Below are 15,371 nucleotides of genomic sequence, written 5' to 3' on the forward strand. Positions count from 1 at the left end.
GACTTTAAGAAGACAACTCTGGTGCACTGTCACTCTCCTTGCTTCTGAGCATGTTCCTTATTTCCTCACAGTTATTGCAGGGAATATGCTTCATGTAAGACTGAAAATTTTGGTTTTGCCTGTCGACACTCATGAGAGCCCATAAAGACTTCAAAATGAAACTCCTGAGATTCTGATGTTCTATTGATTCTGCAAACTAACCTTCAACTGGATAATCTGAGGAGCAGCACAGTAATCACCATTAATAAAATGTCAGAATCTAACTTTATGTGTACAAACCTACTCTGGAGCAATCAAGCATCACAAAAATCCAAACATATTCAGGATTAAAAACAATTTAAATGGCTTTGATTAATGTTAGAGATATAATTTGGACTGTATCAAAGGTAGGTAATGACATTTTCTGTATAATTTAGTCTCAAGTGTTACAGTTTCCTTTTCCAGGATTTCTTATATGTTCTTCCCTGCCTTCAGACACACTGCTCTGTTTTTGTGCTTGGTGCTAATTGAACTGTTGTCATAAATTGTTCACAGCAACCCATATTTTCATTATAAATGCATTAAGAAATTAGTCTGGGTTCTTTGAATCTGAGTGTGATTTGTGTACTTAACTCCTTCGCTTCTCTTTGAAAGTGGAAGCCTAAGCAAACCATCTTAGGCAGAGCTTGTACTGAAAATTCTGGTACTGAATTATTGTACCTAGAAAGACAAGAAATCACATTTCACAGGAGCAAGAACAGCTGTAGTGAAATCTATTCTGTCCAGCCTTCTTTACCATTTTTATCACCGTGTTATTTGACTTCTGCCTCTTATCCATGACAGCCTCTGCCAATGGACTCAATGTGCAACTTCCAAAACTTGGTTCTCTTATGCAAGCAATGCATAGACTCCAGTTCAGATTTGATAAATAGGATCTCTACTACCTGTCAGGTCTCCTGAATAATCTCATGTTCCATCTAATTTACATCAGACGGAATTGTTTTTCACAATTCGAAGAATACAGATGTTGGTAGTTTATGAATTATGATAGGATTGGGTTTTGGTCCTCTAGTGAAAGTTGCCTTGGAAAGAAATAGCATTTCTTGTCACCATGTCTGCTTTTTCTTATAAATGAGATGAATTGTCAACATTATCTACAAATTCAAGTGCAGGACATAAATGTTTGATAGCTGCTGTGTTTTACTGTCAGCTGCTGGATTCTTATATTTAAACTCATCCAACAAGTATTTGTAGCGTCTAGCAAAATCTACAATCAAGCAGAAGAGATTAAGGCTGTTACACATTTTTGAATGAGTTTTTCAATGAGAAATGCTTCTTCACATTCTTGTGGGAAAAATTATGTTGAAATTGCATCCATATGATATCCTCTTTCTGCTTTTTCCACATTTGAATTAGCTGCTACTGACAATAAAATCATGTAAACCATGACAGTACAAAGCATACTCCTGACAAAGTTCTCTGCAGTTCCTCCCTGGAAATCTCTGTGCTAAGGTACTCTTTCCTGACTTGGCTTATCGAGCTAGGGATAGTGTCTTGCATGAACAATGGGCTTTTTAGAATCTGCCAAAATATGCTTTACTCATTTTGTTTAGGGTAATAGCTAATAATAAACTTTGACACCTTTTCCAGGAACTGACTACAGATAGAACCTCACTGATTTTGGTTGATTAGCCAGCTACAGAGGACTGCCTGTATTTGCCTGAAGGACCAGAGCCTGATTTCTCAGGATAAAACCAGCAGATTGCGGAATAAGACACCATTTTAAGGTGTTGCTTTGTCACAGTGTGTGTGGAGGGGTTGTTTCCCTGCTTAGGTGATTTCTGCCCTCAATACCTCTTAAGACTGAAATATTTCAAATACTCACTACTTCTTCCTAACCTGCCCCTTGCTTGCCATGTGCCACAGCTGTAATAAATATTATTAGAAGTGCGTTTGCTGTTGGGCCACAAATATTTACATTCTTTTTGCCACAAGAAGGAGGAAAAGATGCCAGCTATCCAGGATACTCAGGGGAAAGCGTGAAAATTAAAGGAATAGGGATGAAACAGCTGCCTGTGAATTATGTTTAGAAGATGGAACTGAAAACGTGTACAAAGGGCAGAACAAGAGGGTGAGGAGGCGGAGGCAGGGCCCAGGTGGGGGAAACACGAGTGGGCTCAGGTGAGGGAAGCACGGGTGGGCCGAGGTGGCTGGCGGCGGGTTTCCCTCTGCCTGGAGGGGAACGTGCACAGGGCAGTCTCGTGTTTTGACAGGGCTCTTTTCTTTCGGTTTTCTGTTTTTACCGTGCGCTGCTTCCCAGCAGGACCGGAGGCAGCGGGAGCGCCGGAGCGGCGCGGTGAGGCCGGGGAGGAACCGCTGCTCTCCCGGGACGGGCCGTCCATCGCCCCGCTCCCGCACCCCGCTCCCGCACCAGGGCTCTCCTCGCTGCCGTGTCCGCTGCCTGGAGCCCCTCACAGCCCTCCGCAGCCCTTCGCCCTGAGCCGCTGTCTCACCGCATCAGCTGCCCGCGGCGGGCGCTCCGGCGCGGGTCCCGCTGCAGCGCTCTCTCAGCCGCGAGTCCCCGTCCCCTCACGCCCCTGAGGGTGGGGCTCGGCGGTGCCCCCTCCCTTCATCCCTCCCTCCCTCCTCCCAGGGAAAACTGTCTGAGCGCGCCGCGGCCACGGCCGCTCATAAAGGCGGGGAAAGCGGCCGAGGGCGCTCGGGGCCAGCGCAGCCGGACAGCGGCCGTGGGGACGCGCCAGCCCCGCTGCTTCACGCACCTTCCTTCCCTTTGCTCGCCCGCTTCAAAAGTTTTGCCCAGGGAGCGGCAGCGGTGCCGGCCGGGGTACCCGCCATGGGCGCTGCCCGTGCCCGCCGGGCTTAGCGCGGAGCGGCGCTGAGGGCGCGGAGCGGGGCTGCGCACGGAGCGATGGCGCGGGCGGCGGGCGCGGAGAGCTAACGGCGGAGGAGCCCCGGGGCCGGGCGGGACGTGGCTCGGCAGCCCCTGGCAGCCCCTCGGCAGCCCCTGGCAGCCCCTCGGCATGGCGCGGGCGGCCGGGCTGCTGCTCGGAGCGCTGCTCTGCGGAGGTAAGGGGCGCGGGGGCGGCCGGGGCGCGCACAGCAGGCACCAGTTGATCGCAGACGGGCGGCTCCAACCCCTTCCCGAGCCGAGAGCCCTCCTGTCCGCCGTGTGAACTAAACTGCCCCTTCCTCCTCTTCCCCCTGCCTTTTCCTTTAAATCCTGCCTCTGTCTTTCTCTGCTGCTCTCTCTCTGCCTTGTTTATGTGAATGGTGGGAAACCTTGCGAGCTTGCGTTTGTCTGAGATGAGAAACGGGCAAAGTTTACTTTCTCTCGTCCTCAACGATGATCATTTTACAAATCGTAATTATTGCCTCGTGTTAAAGGAGCCCCTCTGGAGAGGGGGTGTCCTAGTGCCAGCTTGGGGCGGAATTTGGGCAGCGGTGAAAGCTCCAAGAGCAGCACGGTGACAGTGTTTAGGAATGGTGTCCTTTAAATTATACTGGAATTGTGCGGTGTTAGCTCCGGAGCCTGGATGGAAGCGCTGTCACCTGGGTTGGACAAGATGCTTGTTATCTTGATTAAAGGGACAGCTGAGGAACAAGTTTGGCTTAGCAGAGAGGTCATTTGAATGATCTGCTGGTTTTTCTCATCGCTAAACCTCTGTGATGAGAGAGTTCCTTTGACAAAGGCAAATCTTCTCTGAAGTGATTCAGGGATGCAGACAGTGCATGATCCCAAGGGGGATTTGTGTGCAGAATAGTAGGTGACTGCCATGTCTCAACACTTCTTGTTTTCTTGCTCAGACGAAACATGATGGTTGTGGATGCTTTATTAAAACATGCCCCCCTCCCCCTCGGGGTGGGAGGTGGGAGGCTGTGGAAACTTGCTAAGCTATCTGCAATGGCTGCAGTCGTTGCCATTCCTAGGAATAAAAAAAAAAAAAATTGCCTTTTATCCTGTTGGTATTAGTGGTGCTCTTTGACTGTTGTAAGAAGATTACTCCTGAAAGACTCTTCATTGTTTAGTTCGGTCCAGTCCTGCCAACCTCTCTCCCAGGGCAGTTGATTGTGGAGGCTGCCGTGAGAGATACGGAAGTATCTCAAGGGTGAAGCAAGAGCGGAATCAGTAGCAATTCATAAAGGGACTTTTCCCACCCCAGTCGGCAGGGAAAACAAAGTACTTGGCAGAAAATTGCATGGCCTCTTAATGCCGGTCATTTCACCGTGCATTAAAATTAATGGACGTAAAGTCCCAGTGCCTTGACACGCTCTGGAAGTGCCGATGTGAAGAGTCTAAAACGCGGGTTTCTCTTCTGATTGCTGTAGCCTGGAGGTGAGAATTATATCAACCTCGTGCTCACCTTCAGAGACTGCACGGGGTTAAGGTTTGTAAAGAGTGTCTGGCGTTTTCTGGGGCTGCTTTTACAGTCACAAACGCATCCTCTCCAATGAGCTTTTGCATTAGGCTTAATATGCTGAGTTAGGCACCAATATATGGGCACTTTCTCTCTGAAAGTATTTATAGAACAGAAACAGGAGGCTAGGGCTCTCCTCAGAGGTGGGAGAAAGTGCTACAGTGAGAGTTTATAAGCACCCCAGCTCCTTAAGCCATTTCTCCCTGCTGGAACCTGGCTCAGCGTTGACTCAGCCATGCAGGAGAGAAGTCGGGAGTGGTGCCCCAGGCAGGCACTGCCAGCAGCTGCTGCTGGGGGCTCCGGGGCTGTGCTCTGCCAGAATAAAGGACAAAATATTACTTCCCTTCAGGGAAGAAAAGCAGAGGTTCTGAGCGGGGAATTGGCCTCTCAGCATTGTTGGGCACTGTATGGTTTAGAAAAGAGCCACTTAATTAAACTTATTTAATAAGGTGTTTGTATAGTTTCCTAGTGGAGCCTTAATGAGCATTTCATTTGCGCTCCCCTCGTGTATTTGCACTCTCTTTGTTGGCGTGTGAGGATAGTGATTGTTCTTGAGAGCTAAAGTCCAACTAAATGAAAGTCACTTTATAGCTCACAAGCAAAAACGTTTGTAAATGTGCTGAGAAACTTACTGTTATAGACAAGTTGTCGTTTGCTATTTAAAGAGCTATATTTACTTCTCTAAACTCATTAGCATCTCCTATCAGGCTTGAATTTCTAAGAAACTTCTCCTGAAATGTTGCCTTAGGCCTCAGTGTGCCATTATGCTAGGGTTATTATCTGGCCAGTAATGTTAATTCATTCAATCTCAAGAAAGAAGCTTGGCATTTTATTTAAGCCATGCCTCTAGTCAGACCAGGATGTATAAAAGTCAGTGTGCAAAAGTGCTCTTGCATTTAGGTGCAAGCACATGTTTTACATACCCATTACTGGATAGCTGTTCCTTAGGTGGAGAGGATGTGTGTGAAATTGTATTTACATAAGTAAATCCCAAGTGTATATATATTCCTTTCAGGAAATGACCTCTTCTCAGCAAAGTGCTAATGCATGTGCTTAAGCCCCTTTACAGCCTATAGGAGGTATTCATGAGCTTGAAGTAAGATTATTTATTTATTTTAGTAGCTTTTCTGAGGCAGAGCGTAAATGTGAACACAAATGTAAGATTGGCTTCATTTTGCAATGTACAGATAAGTGGGAATCTTCAGTTTCTTGCTAGCAGTGAACTAGAACAAGGCTCATAGAAACTGCCAAGTACAGTGAGCCCTAAAAAAGCATTTAAGGATGCACAGCTAGAGAACTGATTTGTTTACACAAGCATCTGTAAGTGCAAGAAAGTGTTGAACAGGAGAAGATGTTAATGGTACATGGAGTTACCAAGATTTTAGGTGCAGAAGAAGTGTTTGAAGACAAATGCAACCACAGCTGTGCATCCGTAGGTTGGTACAGCACTGCCAGGCTCTGCTCTTCTTCATCCCACAATCCTGCAGTACGTCCTTGCTTTAGTTACGCTGCAGTGGACACTGATTGAGGCTCTTTATTTTGAATGTTGTTTCATTGTGATTTTAAATTAATCAAGCAGTGAGGGGGTTTTATGTCTTATTTTGAAAGTTCAGTAGCATGGCATACCCTACTGTTATGGAAAACTTCCTAAATTTCCTTTTTCTCAATTTCATCACGTTAGTGCTAGCCAAGAACACAGCAGGAACTTGCATTATGTTAAATTATAGCTGCATGGAGTTTTTATAAGTGGCTAATCTCTCATCTGGATATAACCCTTTCAAAATGGAGATAGTGCTATTAATATTCCACTTTACTTTGTTTTCATATTTGGTAGTAGATCAAAGTTTATTAGACACTGTACTTACCTAGTAAAACACCCAGCAGTTGTACTACAAATGGCTGTTTGAACCTGCTTTTAAGTGCATGAGTGTGTGATATAAAATATCATCCCTGTAATCACTTTTCTAATGCATAAATGTGTGTCTGGCTCTTGAAATGCAGAACTAAGTATCTGTGTGAAATCAAGTACTAAACAGCACAATGTTAGGTTTCCTTAAATGGCCAAATATTAGTAAGTATTGAAAAATTCTGTTCATTGGGATGAAGGGATGGGGTTTTACTGTGAATTGGGATTTAGTTCTGTGTTTTTAAACTCTGATGACAAAGCAGAACTTCAGCACTACTGAAAAGGTGGCTTGTAAGTAATAGCCAGAAACTCTGTGAATAATGGCAAATTTGCCAAAAGTGTTGGAATACAAACTTTCCTGGTTAGAGTTTTCAAGGTAATGCCCCCCTGCAGTAAATCTCTCAGAGCTTTTGTTCCTAAGTGTGGTAAAGGTTGTATCTATTTAAGACAGTTAAGTGACGAATAAGTAAACTAAAACCTGAAATCTTCAGGGTATGATCATGCCATTAAAGAGGTGTCAGAGATTTCTTGTGTTGAATCCCACTTTTCTCCAGGGCTTTGGTAAACTCTTTAATTTACTCATAAGCTGCATGCAAGTTTGTGCTGCCACACTGAGATTTTGGCAGTGGTTCATATCTGGCAGGCTCCACTAGATGTGTCCCAGCCATTCCCAGCGAGACAAAAAGCATATTATGATAAAAGATGTAAAATGGCACCAAGTCGAGAGAACGGGTGTGTAAGGACAGTAATGGAAAACCATCTAATAGGGATGTAAAAAGGTAAACGGAGGATGTTAGGGAAGGCAAATGCATGTGGTGGGTGACTTCCAATCATACCTGTCCATCAGTTTGAAGGAGACATTTACTGTTCAGTAGGGAGAGCTGATTCCGAAGAGGAAGTGGATTTATGTAAGGAAGGCTGTCAGCAGGAGTTGTACCTGGTAATCCTGCTGTCAGGATTACCACTGCCTTGCTGTTTTTGTCAATCATTTCCTTCTTTGTCTCTTATCCCCTGTGATTACCACTTTGGTGAACACTTGACCCTGCTTTGGCCACCTTGTCCAGTGGGACTTTTTTACTTGTTTAATATCCGGTGATACAAATGCAGGCAATATTTTGGGATGCTATAAGGTGTTAGCTTAAGGTATTTGGCTGAAATTTGACTTGTCTCTCCTCCATAGTCATTAGCAATAACTTTCTGGTCAGAAAAGTTGTTTTTGTCTAGTTCAAGCTCTTGTCCTGACTTGCTCTTAGAGGCCTGAGTCCTTTATATTTTATTCAGCCTTCCTTACAGACTCAGTACCCTGGCAAAACAGTTTCACAGTGTTCAGCTCTTCAAGCAGTTGTACTGTTTTGTGTTCTGTGGACTGGCTCAGGCTCTAGTGACAGATGTGACCCCTTTGAAACAGGGACGGACAAATGGTGCATTGAAAGTTCATAGCTTCTGCAGTCTCCTCACTTAGAGGTATCTGGTAAAAGCCTGCGGATGCATCTTGCTTTGGAAATAATTTCAGTCCAGCAGTGCCTGTGTTTTAGTTAGCAAATGGAAATACTCTCTCTTTATCTATTTGTTCACATTTTTTTGGGTCAATACACAGCCTCAGGTCACCATTTTTCTTTTCAACTGTATCCAGTGAAATGACCCAGTGAGTGTACTCTTCTATTTTCCTTGCTAGTCTAAAGCATATTAATCTGTTGAGCTTGAATTCCATAAACAAAGTGTCATCCCCATCACTAAAATTACTGGCAGCTTTGCAGCACTGGTCAATTAAGTGAACTTTTCGTTAGGGAAGTACGTTGTGACTAAGTGGTTCTTTGCCTCTACACTTAAGACATGTGCTAATGTCTTACTATTGCAGCACTGACAATCTTGGGTCAGTAACTCTGTGCTTGGAGACAGCCTTTTCTGGCACTTTTTTTGCTTGAATAACAGAGATCATGCTAATTGTAGTGCCACCGTCATTATCTAGAGCCTTCTCTTACAACTGGGCAGTTTTAGCAGCTTGTCAGATGCAAGCAGCCAGACAAGTCCCCTCAAGTGGATGCTTCTATTATACACTGCTGCAAGAACTGAACCTGATTTTGCCATCCACTGGTGTTACAAGTGTCATGGGTAAGGTCAAACGTCTTTGTTTTTGTTAAATCATTTCTTCTCACGTCCTATTTTTAATATTCTCCACTTGTTAGAAAGTTTCTATAGTTTTGTAGAAGTGCAGTGGGAAATTTTAAATATTTTTATTGTAATTACATTAATGGCTGTTGCCAAAATTTCTGTGTGGTGCTTTTAGTTGTGTATTTCTCTCTAAGGCCACCCACCTGCTGTGACTTGCCCTTTCCAATACCATGAAGCCAACACTGAGCCCCAAAACAGTGGTAGGAATTTGACATTTATATGAAAACTTTGAAGGTAACTAAGAAGGTAAAGTTTGGGAAAGTTGCTTATTTATATTAAAAAAACCCAAAACAAAACCAACTTTGAAATAAGTTTTTGCTTTTGGATGGAAAAAAAGACTGAATTGTTTCCTGAGCACATTTAAAAAACAGATTTTCTGTGCCCAGAGAGGAAATCTTAAGTAAATAAAAGGAAAGCTGATGCCCCCTGATGCTGATGCAGCAGAGGGCTTGGACCACTGGATTCTGCTCATTAACTGCAGCAAGCAGTCCCAGGGTGCCGATGGTGAAATATCCCCACCACTGTGTCTAATGTTGTATTACTTAGGTAACTGCTGCATTTTTTTGCTTGGTACCATTTTTCAACTGGACAATTCTTCATTTGAAAATAATTTTTGAAACTGATATAGTTTACAAAACAATTTCCTTTTTAAATTGGGCTTGCATCCTAGATTTACTTAGATGACGCTCCATTTTTGGTGGACATTTGACTTCAAGTAGATGTATTCAGATTAAAACTGATAACAGCATAGATATTCTATTAATGTTTTTCTGTAATATTGTACTGGTAGTACAAAAGTGAACTGTTTAACTGCTGTGAAAAGATTTGTCATTCCAAACGACTTTTGGAAAGCACTGTAACTTTATGTAACCATGTAATTTTTCCTTCTGATTAAGAGTGAAAGTTAACTTTTAAAATGTTCTTTTCTGTCCTTGTGAAATTCCATTTTCCAACCAGTTGTATTGCCTGAGGCTGCTGTTCCTTACCAGCTTGAGCCAATGTAAATTGATGCTGCCAGGTTTCTGCCCTCTCCCAAACTGAGCCACCCTCTTTTTGTGCCAACCCTGGCGTGCCTCTAATTCCTCTGGAAACTGCTTCAGGGAGATAAAGCACATAAAATACACTTTTTGTTGTTTGGTTTGGGTTTTTTTGTTTGTTTTTTTTTTTTTTTTTTAAAGGGTGAGTTTGTATCACCTTGGGATCAACTTACCGCTTGAATAAGCAAGCAAGAAGGCAGGGCCTGGTGGGGGAGGGACAGCAGGGCTGAGCTGGGTCCTGCAGCCCAGCAATTGCAGTGGTATGGCTTTAATTTGTCCCTGGGACACTCCAGTAAAAAAAGGGTTTGTTCTGGGAGGTGCTTACATCATATATCCACTGCAGGATATTAAACACTGAGAGGTTAGAGAACATGAGAGGCACTCAGTAAATGATGCAGCTTTTATTTCTCTATTGGGTGGGTTTTTTCCCTCATTTTGCTGATTCTGTATAGTGTTGAACAAATAAAAGCGAGTATTAATGTACGTAAATATACTGCCATTTCCTAATGCAGGTAGAATGTGCTTTTTGATGCTTAAGATAAAATTATTTTACTGAGCTCCAACCAAACACACACCGTCACCGCCCCCACAAACAAAAAAAAAAAGCCCCAAACCCTGAGTTTCTTGTGCTATTGTTACAAACAGGATTGGTAGAACTACTTCTTACTAGAGTTGTCATTAGGAGAGTTTGGTTTTAGTTTCTTATAAATTCCCCAACCATTAACTGTTTCAGCTAAAGTATTTCGTGCCAAGCATATGCCTCAGATTGAATAAATTTTTTTCTTTTCCAGAACTTCAGCCAAGAATTCAGTGGTTTACAAGAACAGAGCTTGTGGAGGGGGGCAGGGGGTAGAAACTCTGGATTTTCCTTTGTTTAAAAATAGTTGCTGACCTCTCGTTTGAGAAGCACTGATACCCTGATGAAACATGCCAGGAGGAGACTTGTGGGGTTGCTGAGAAAACAGTCCATGGGTGATTTGATGGGATGTCAAGTTAGCAACATTTGAAAGGATAATTTTGCTTATGACAGGGAAGGAGTTGATGTGTCCTTAGAGCTGAAACCTGTGAAAATTGCTGTGCACTGGGCATGTGCCATGCCAGGGTGAGCTCTGCCCTCCTGGCAGTTCCAGATGTTCTCTGCAGGAGTCTGACCTGGGCAAAGCTGTGGGCAGGGGCCATCCTTATGCTGTCCATGCTCTGTCCCTCCAGGATGCTCTCCTGGAGCAGTGATGGAGGAGAAGCAGAGCTGGACAGGTGGGCACAGACCTTCTGTGGTGTCCCCTGCTCCAGTGCCCGCTGTAACCAGGTGGAACCTCCCTCTTGCCATCAGTGGACATGGAGTCAGGCCCTACAGCTTTCTGATTTCATTACCAATTTAATTCCTGCTGTCTGCAGCTGAATTACCCTGTCAGTCTCTGTACCATGCCATCAGACTTGTTTGGAGACTGAATCCTGACCAGTGGCCTGCATTTGCTGTGCTGCTGGAGCGCGTTGGTTCCATGCTCTCATTTCCAGCCGTCGTTGGGTTGGTGCTGTGGGTGTGCTGGTGGACACAGTAATTATGCTTTATCCATCTTTATTCTTTTACATCTGATTCATTTTTGCACGACTTGAAGGGGTGTTTTTTTACTTTCTAATTTCATATCTCTGCGGAAAGAGCCAGAACGTTTGATCTTTGCACTGCAGAATCAAATGACCTCTGCTGGCACAAAATAAAGAGTAGCAAATAGAATAAATAACTACCGTGGGGAAGGCAATACAGTATTGACTTCTCAATACCTGGTAATTTTCACTGATCAGAACGTTGGGGAAGAGGGCGATTGAATTTGGCTGCCCCTTAATGAGGGTGGATACCTGCTTGGGAATATTATCATCTTAAAAACTCGTGAGGGTTTCAATTTTGCTGCAGATTTATGTAAAATCTTGTAGACAATCAATTTGTATTACAGTTTTGTCATATTTCCTTGTATACATTCTGTTGTTATTCCTTGCATTCCCACATTTTTAATGATGAGTTTAATCTAGGCTTTCTTTATCTCCTTTGCTCTTCTGGTGGGATGTGAAATTTGATGGTGTTTTGTGGCTCCAGGTGGGCAGTATTGAGCTGTTTAGATGGAGAAGATGCTTCTCTTTGTGCATAGCTGTAATTAGGGCTTTAGACTCCACTCATACAGTGTATGGGTGGGTACAGCTAGAAAAGGCCCCATGTTTTCTGGCCAGTGTCTGTGCTGTGAGGTGCTTGTTGGGTGACTTTGTGTGTGACGGGCTTTGGCACCAATAGCCAAGGGGAGCTGCACGTGCCTAACCTGAGTGTAAAGCCTCTGCCTCCTGGAAAAGCTGACGTGACACTGCATGAGCTTGTGGTGGTTCCTGACTGGGTCTCTCGTGTCTCTCCTGCTGTGCCTTCATCACATATCTTCAAATATTTGTCTTTTAGATGGCATTATTTTTACTATTAAAAATAATAAGTTGTGTTTTATTTGGCAGAGTGACTAATTGCTATATTTTCCATCTTTTATAGGTGCTCAGAAGGAGTCTTTTTTGACAGATGTTACTGAGCTCATACTGTATTAAATGCCTTTGTGCTTCTCTTTTTCATAATTATACCCTTGATAATTTCAGAAAGAAATCTATTAAAGGAATCAGAAATAGGGAACTCTCTCCCCATTTATATGTGTTGAACATGCTCCCTTGTCATTCCATCACAGTGAGAAAAGGAAAGAGCAAGGAATTCTAAGTGGTGTTCCCTATTTTCTGTACTTCTCTCCCCAGCTGTATGTGCAGATGTGAATGCTGAGGTAACCTGTCAGATTTCATTTGTTCATCTGTAAAATGGGACTGACTATAGCACTTAATTACCTTTTTGTTACCATAATGTGGGTAGGAAAAATATTTTCTACTTTGGGGTAAATTGCAAGTTCTTTTTACATTATTACCTGCAGCAGATCAGGGACTGCTGTGAATTATTGCTGTTTCATTTTTGCTGAGGGATAACCCTGCTCTGATAAAAGATCAGGATCACATGATAGTGCTCAACAATTCACTGCAGGTGCCCATTAGTTACATTTTCATATTGATTCCATAAGCTGATGTGTTGTGCTTTGGAAGGTCAGCAGGCTGGTAAAAGGAATTTTTCCAATTGTATGTGACATAATGGAATTAGAATATTTTCATTTTTCCTTTGGAGTGTCATGAGCAGTCTGGAGATAAAAGGATGGTGCTGACTGGTCTTGAAAGACAGATGTGGAAACACCTATGGTGCAAGGTCCATCTGGAAGGTCTTTATTGCATTATACCCTTTTTCAAAGAACCAGAGATTCGTGTGTAGCCTTGGCTCTTTCACGGATTAAAGTTGGATATTGCTGTATTTCAGGCTCAAAGCTTCCCAGGTCCTCAAAGCTTCAGGCTTCCGTTGAACTTTAGTCTTGGTTTTGAAAATTCATTTAGAATTAAATTAGCTGTAGTGATGAAACTGTAGCACTTTTAATAGGAATCATCAGATGACATTTAAACATGATCCTGTAGTGCAGTAGTGTCAGAACTGGTTTGAGGTAAAGAAATCGTGCCTTTAGGCAATATTGCTCAGGAAAGTCACAGAATGCAGATGGTTTCTTTGAACAGTACTTACACTGATTTGTTTTTGTTTTGAGAACCAGAAGAGGATCCACCTTTGTCAGTTGCTGGGATGTGTGAATTGGAGTTGAATCTACAAGTTCTGAGTACCTCTAAAATCTGGATCCTGATCTAGACCCTGAAATGCATCTCTCAGCTTTCTAGGGCAAATCAACAGTGCTTCAAACCCGTTTAGACTTCGGGAGTGTTCTGACCTTTTTTGTACTTTGTGGTTCTTGCACTGCCTCCCTTTGTTTCTGCTTTAATAAGGGTGTGTCAGATTGAAGCTGTGGGTCACCAGGGCTTATTAGTTTCTCTTGACTTTTCCTCGTTCATTATTTTAGGACTGTGTACTCTTCTAAAATCAAAGATTAGATTTTAGTGCTAGAACCTGTACCTGAAGAACTGCCAAGACACTGGCATAAGCTATTGGCTGACAGAGTTTATTTATCTAACGAGTCATGGCTGCTTGCTAAAGTGTCTTCAGCCCCCCTTGTTTTCCATGCAGTTTCCCTTCCAATGAAGAGGAGTGGATTTGATGTGTCAGACATTGATGGTGTTATTCACAGACAGAGAATAGTTTATGATGAATTTTCCCCCCCCCCAGCATTTATATATTCCTTTGTTGGAAGAGGGGAGCTAGTTCAGGATGCCAGGTATAATTTGGCACTGCTAGAGCTGAAGTGATTTCGGAAATTTCTCTTGATAATTACTCTCTTTATAAGTGATAGGTGCAGTTCAAAGAGAACTATTTCAGTATCCTTCATGGGAGGATGTTTGAAACAATTCATTTGAGTCCATTTGTTCAGCTTATTAAAGTACATTTAATCCAAATTATTTGGCTGTTACAAGTAGAGGCATTTTAAATGTATTTATCCTTGATTACCTATTTAGTTTTCACCTCTAAAGAAATAAAAATTTCCTTACTCTGCCCTGTGTCATGCAGTAGCCTTGACAGTTCTGGACACAGAGAGAAGCTCAGTTTTGGTGGAATTTTGGTCTGGAGTTTTATCAGCACAGCAGTTACCCATTTCATCTATGACTTTTTCAAATAATAGTTCATGTGCTGGTTCCTGCCTTCATGTACTGCTGAGAACTCATGAATGTCAGTGTTCTTTCCAGCTGATACAGAGGAGTGATACGCAGGGAGGGTGGAAAGAAAGCACAGTGTTTTCATTGTGGACTATAGGGTTTGGGTGTTTTGGTTTTTACTGGTAATTAGGGCTTAATACTCAATTTTGGATGTCAATATAATGGCTCCAGTTATTGTTACTGGTGATCAGGTTAATGGCCTTTGTTCAGGAGGGTCATTTGTCTTATCAAATGCAGATATCTGCTTCAGAGGGAGGGGGTTCACTCTCTGGGCTGCAGCTGAAAGTGTTTTGTGTATCTTGGACAGTGGTGGGAACAATTTCCCTTTACACAGGTGTTGATAATGAGAGCATTGTAATCACAGGTGAGCTTAATTCAACCCAGTTACCTTTCAGGGAGCACGTGGGCCTGTAGCTCCTGCTAAGTGGTCAGCACTTTTTGGGAATTCATCCCATTTGCTCAGACTTCTACTTAAAGTTAAGATCCCAAATGACTCTCTGCTCCAGTGATCACAGAAGAGAAAGGAATGTGTCCAGAGGATAATTCACGCTGATGTAATGTTTTGACTCCAAAAGGATCTTTCTTCTTCCATCAGCAAAGTGTTGGGCAAGTAAGTTAGTATTTCTGGGCATCAAAAGTGGGTGAAAAGCTGCCCTTTCTGTTACATGTGCTCTGTTTTGTGCATTTGGTTAGCCAACATTCCGCCTTCTTGGAAAGACAGTTGGGAGTTGCCATCCTCTGGTTTTGTTAAATTTCCATTTGTTATTGAAGCAATACTTTTGGATTTATATTGACATTTTCTGTACTAAGATTTCACAAGTGTAAATAGCACTTTACGTAAGTACAGGGTGAATATACACCCTCCCACACCCCACTCCCCTTTATAATTTTTAATTTGTCTCACCACATTTCAGGTTTTAGCTCCTCTTAACTGAAAATGAAATTAAACAGTGTGAGCTTTTTGGAAACTATTTTGAAGAACAGAAAATGTAAACCACATGGCACATTCACAATGTGAAGGTTTAGTGGAGAAATCTTTTCATTGGGAAAACAAACTCTACTGGGTTTACTAAGTGACATTTCAAAGCAGTTGGAGATGAAAGGACTGTGGTCTAATTCATTGCATATGTGATATTT

The 15,371-nt window shown here is 42.9% G+C and overlaps 1 protein-coding gene across 3 annotated transcripts in view; it reads left to right on the forward strand.

Moving 5' to 3' along the window:
- The first annotated feature begins 2,936 nt into the window (after nt 1–2,936).
- TMEM132C (transmembrane protein 132C) overlaps nt 2,937–15,371 on the forward strand; it is a 194,258-nt gene continuing 181,823 nt past the window's right edge. For all 3 annotated transcript variants that reach the window (XM_032127729.1, XM_032127730.1, XM_032127731.1), the window contains exon 1: nt 2,937–3,066. In XM_032127729.1, the coding sequence (XP_031983620.1) occupies nt 3,021–3,066 (46 nt within the window). In that variant the 5' untranslated portion in view covers nt 2,937–3,020. The remainder of the gene's footprint in view (nt 3,067–15,371) is intronic.

The sequence above is a fragment of the Corvus moneduloides genome, chromosome 18 (assembly GCF_009650955.1).
Source record: "Corvus moneduloides isolate bCorMon1 chromosome 18, bCorMon1.pri, whole genome shotgun sequence".
NCBI lineage: Eukaryota > Metazoa > Chordata > Aves > Passeriformes > Corvidae > Corvus > Corvus moneduloides.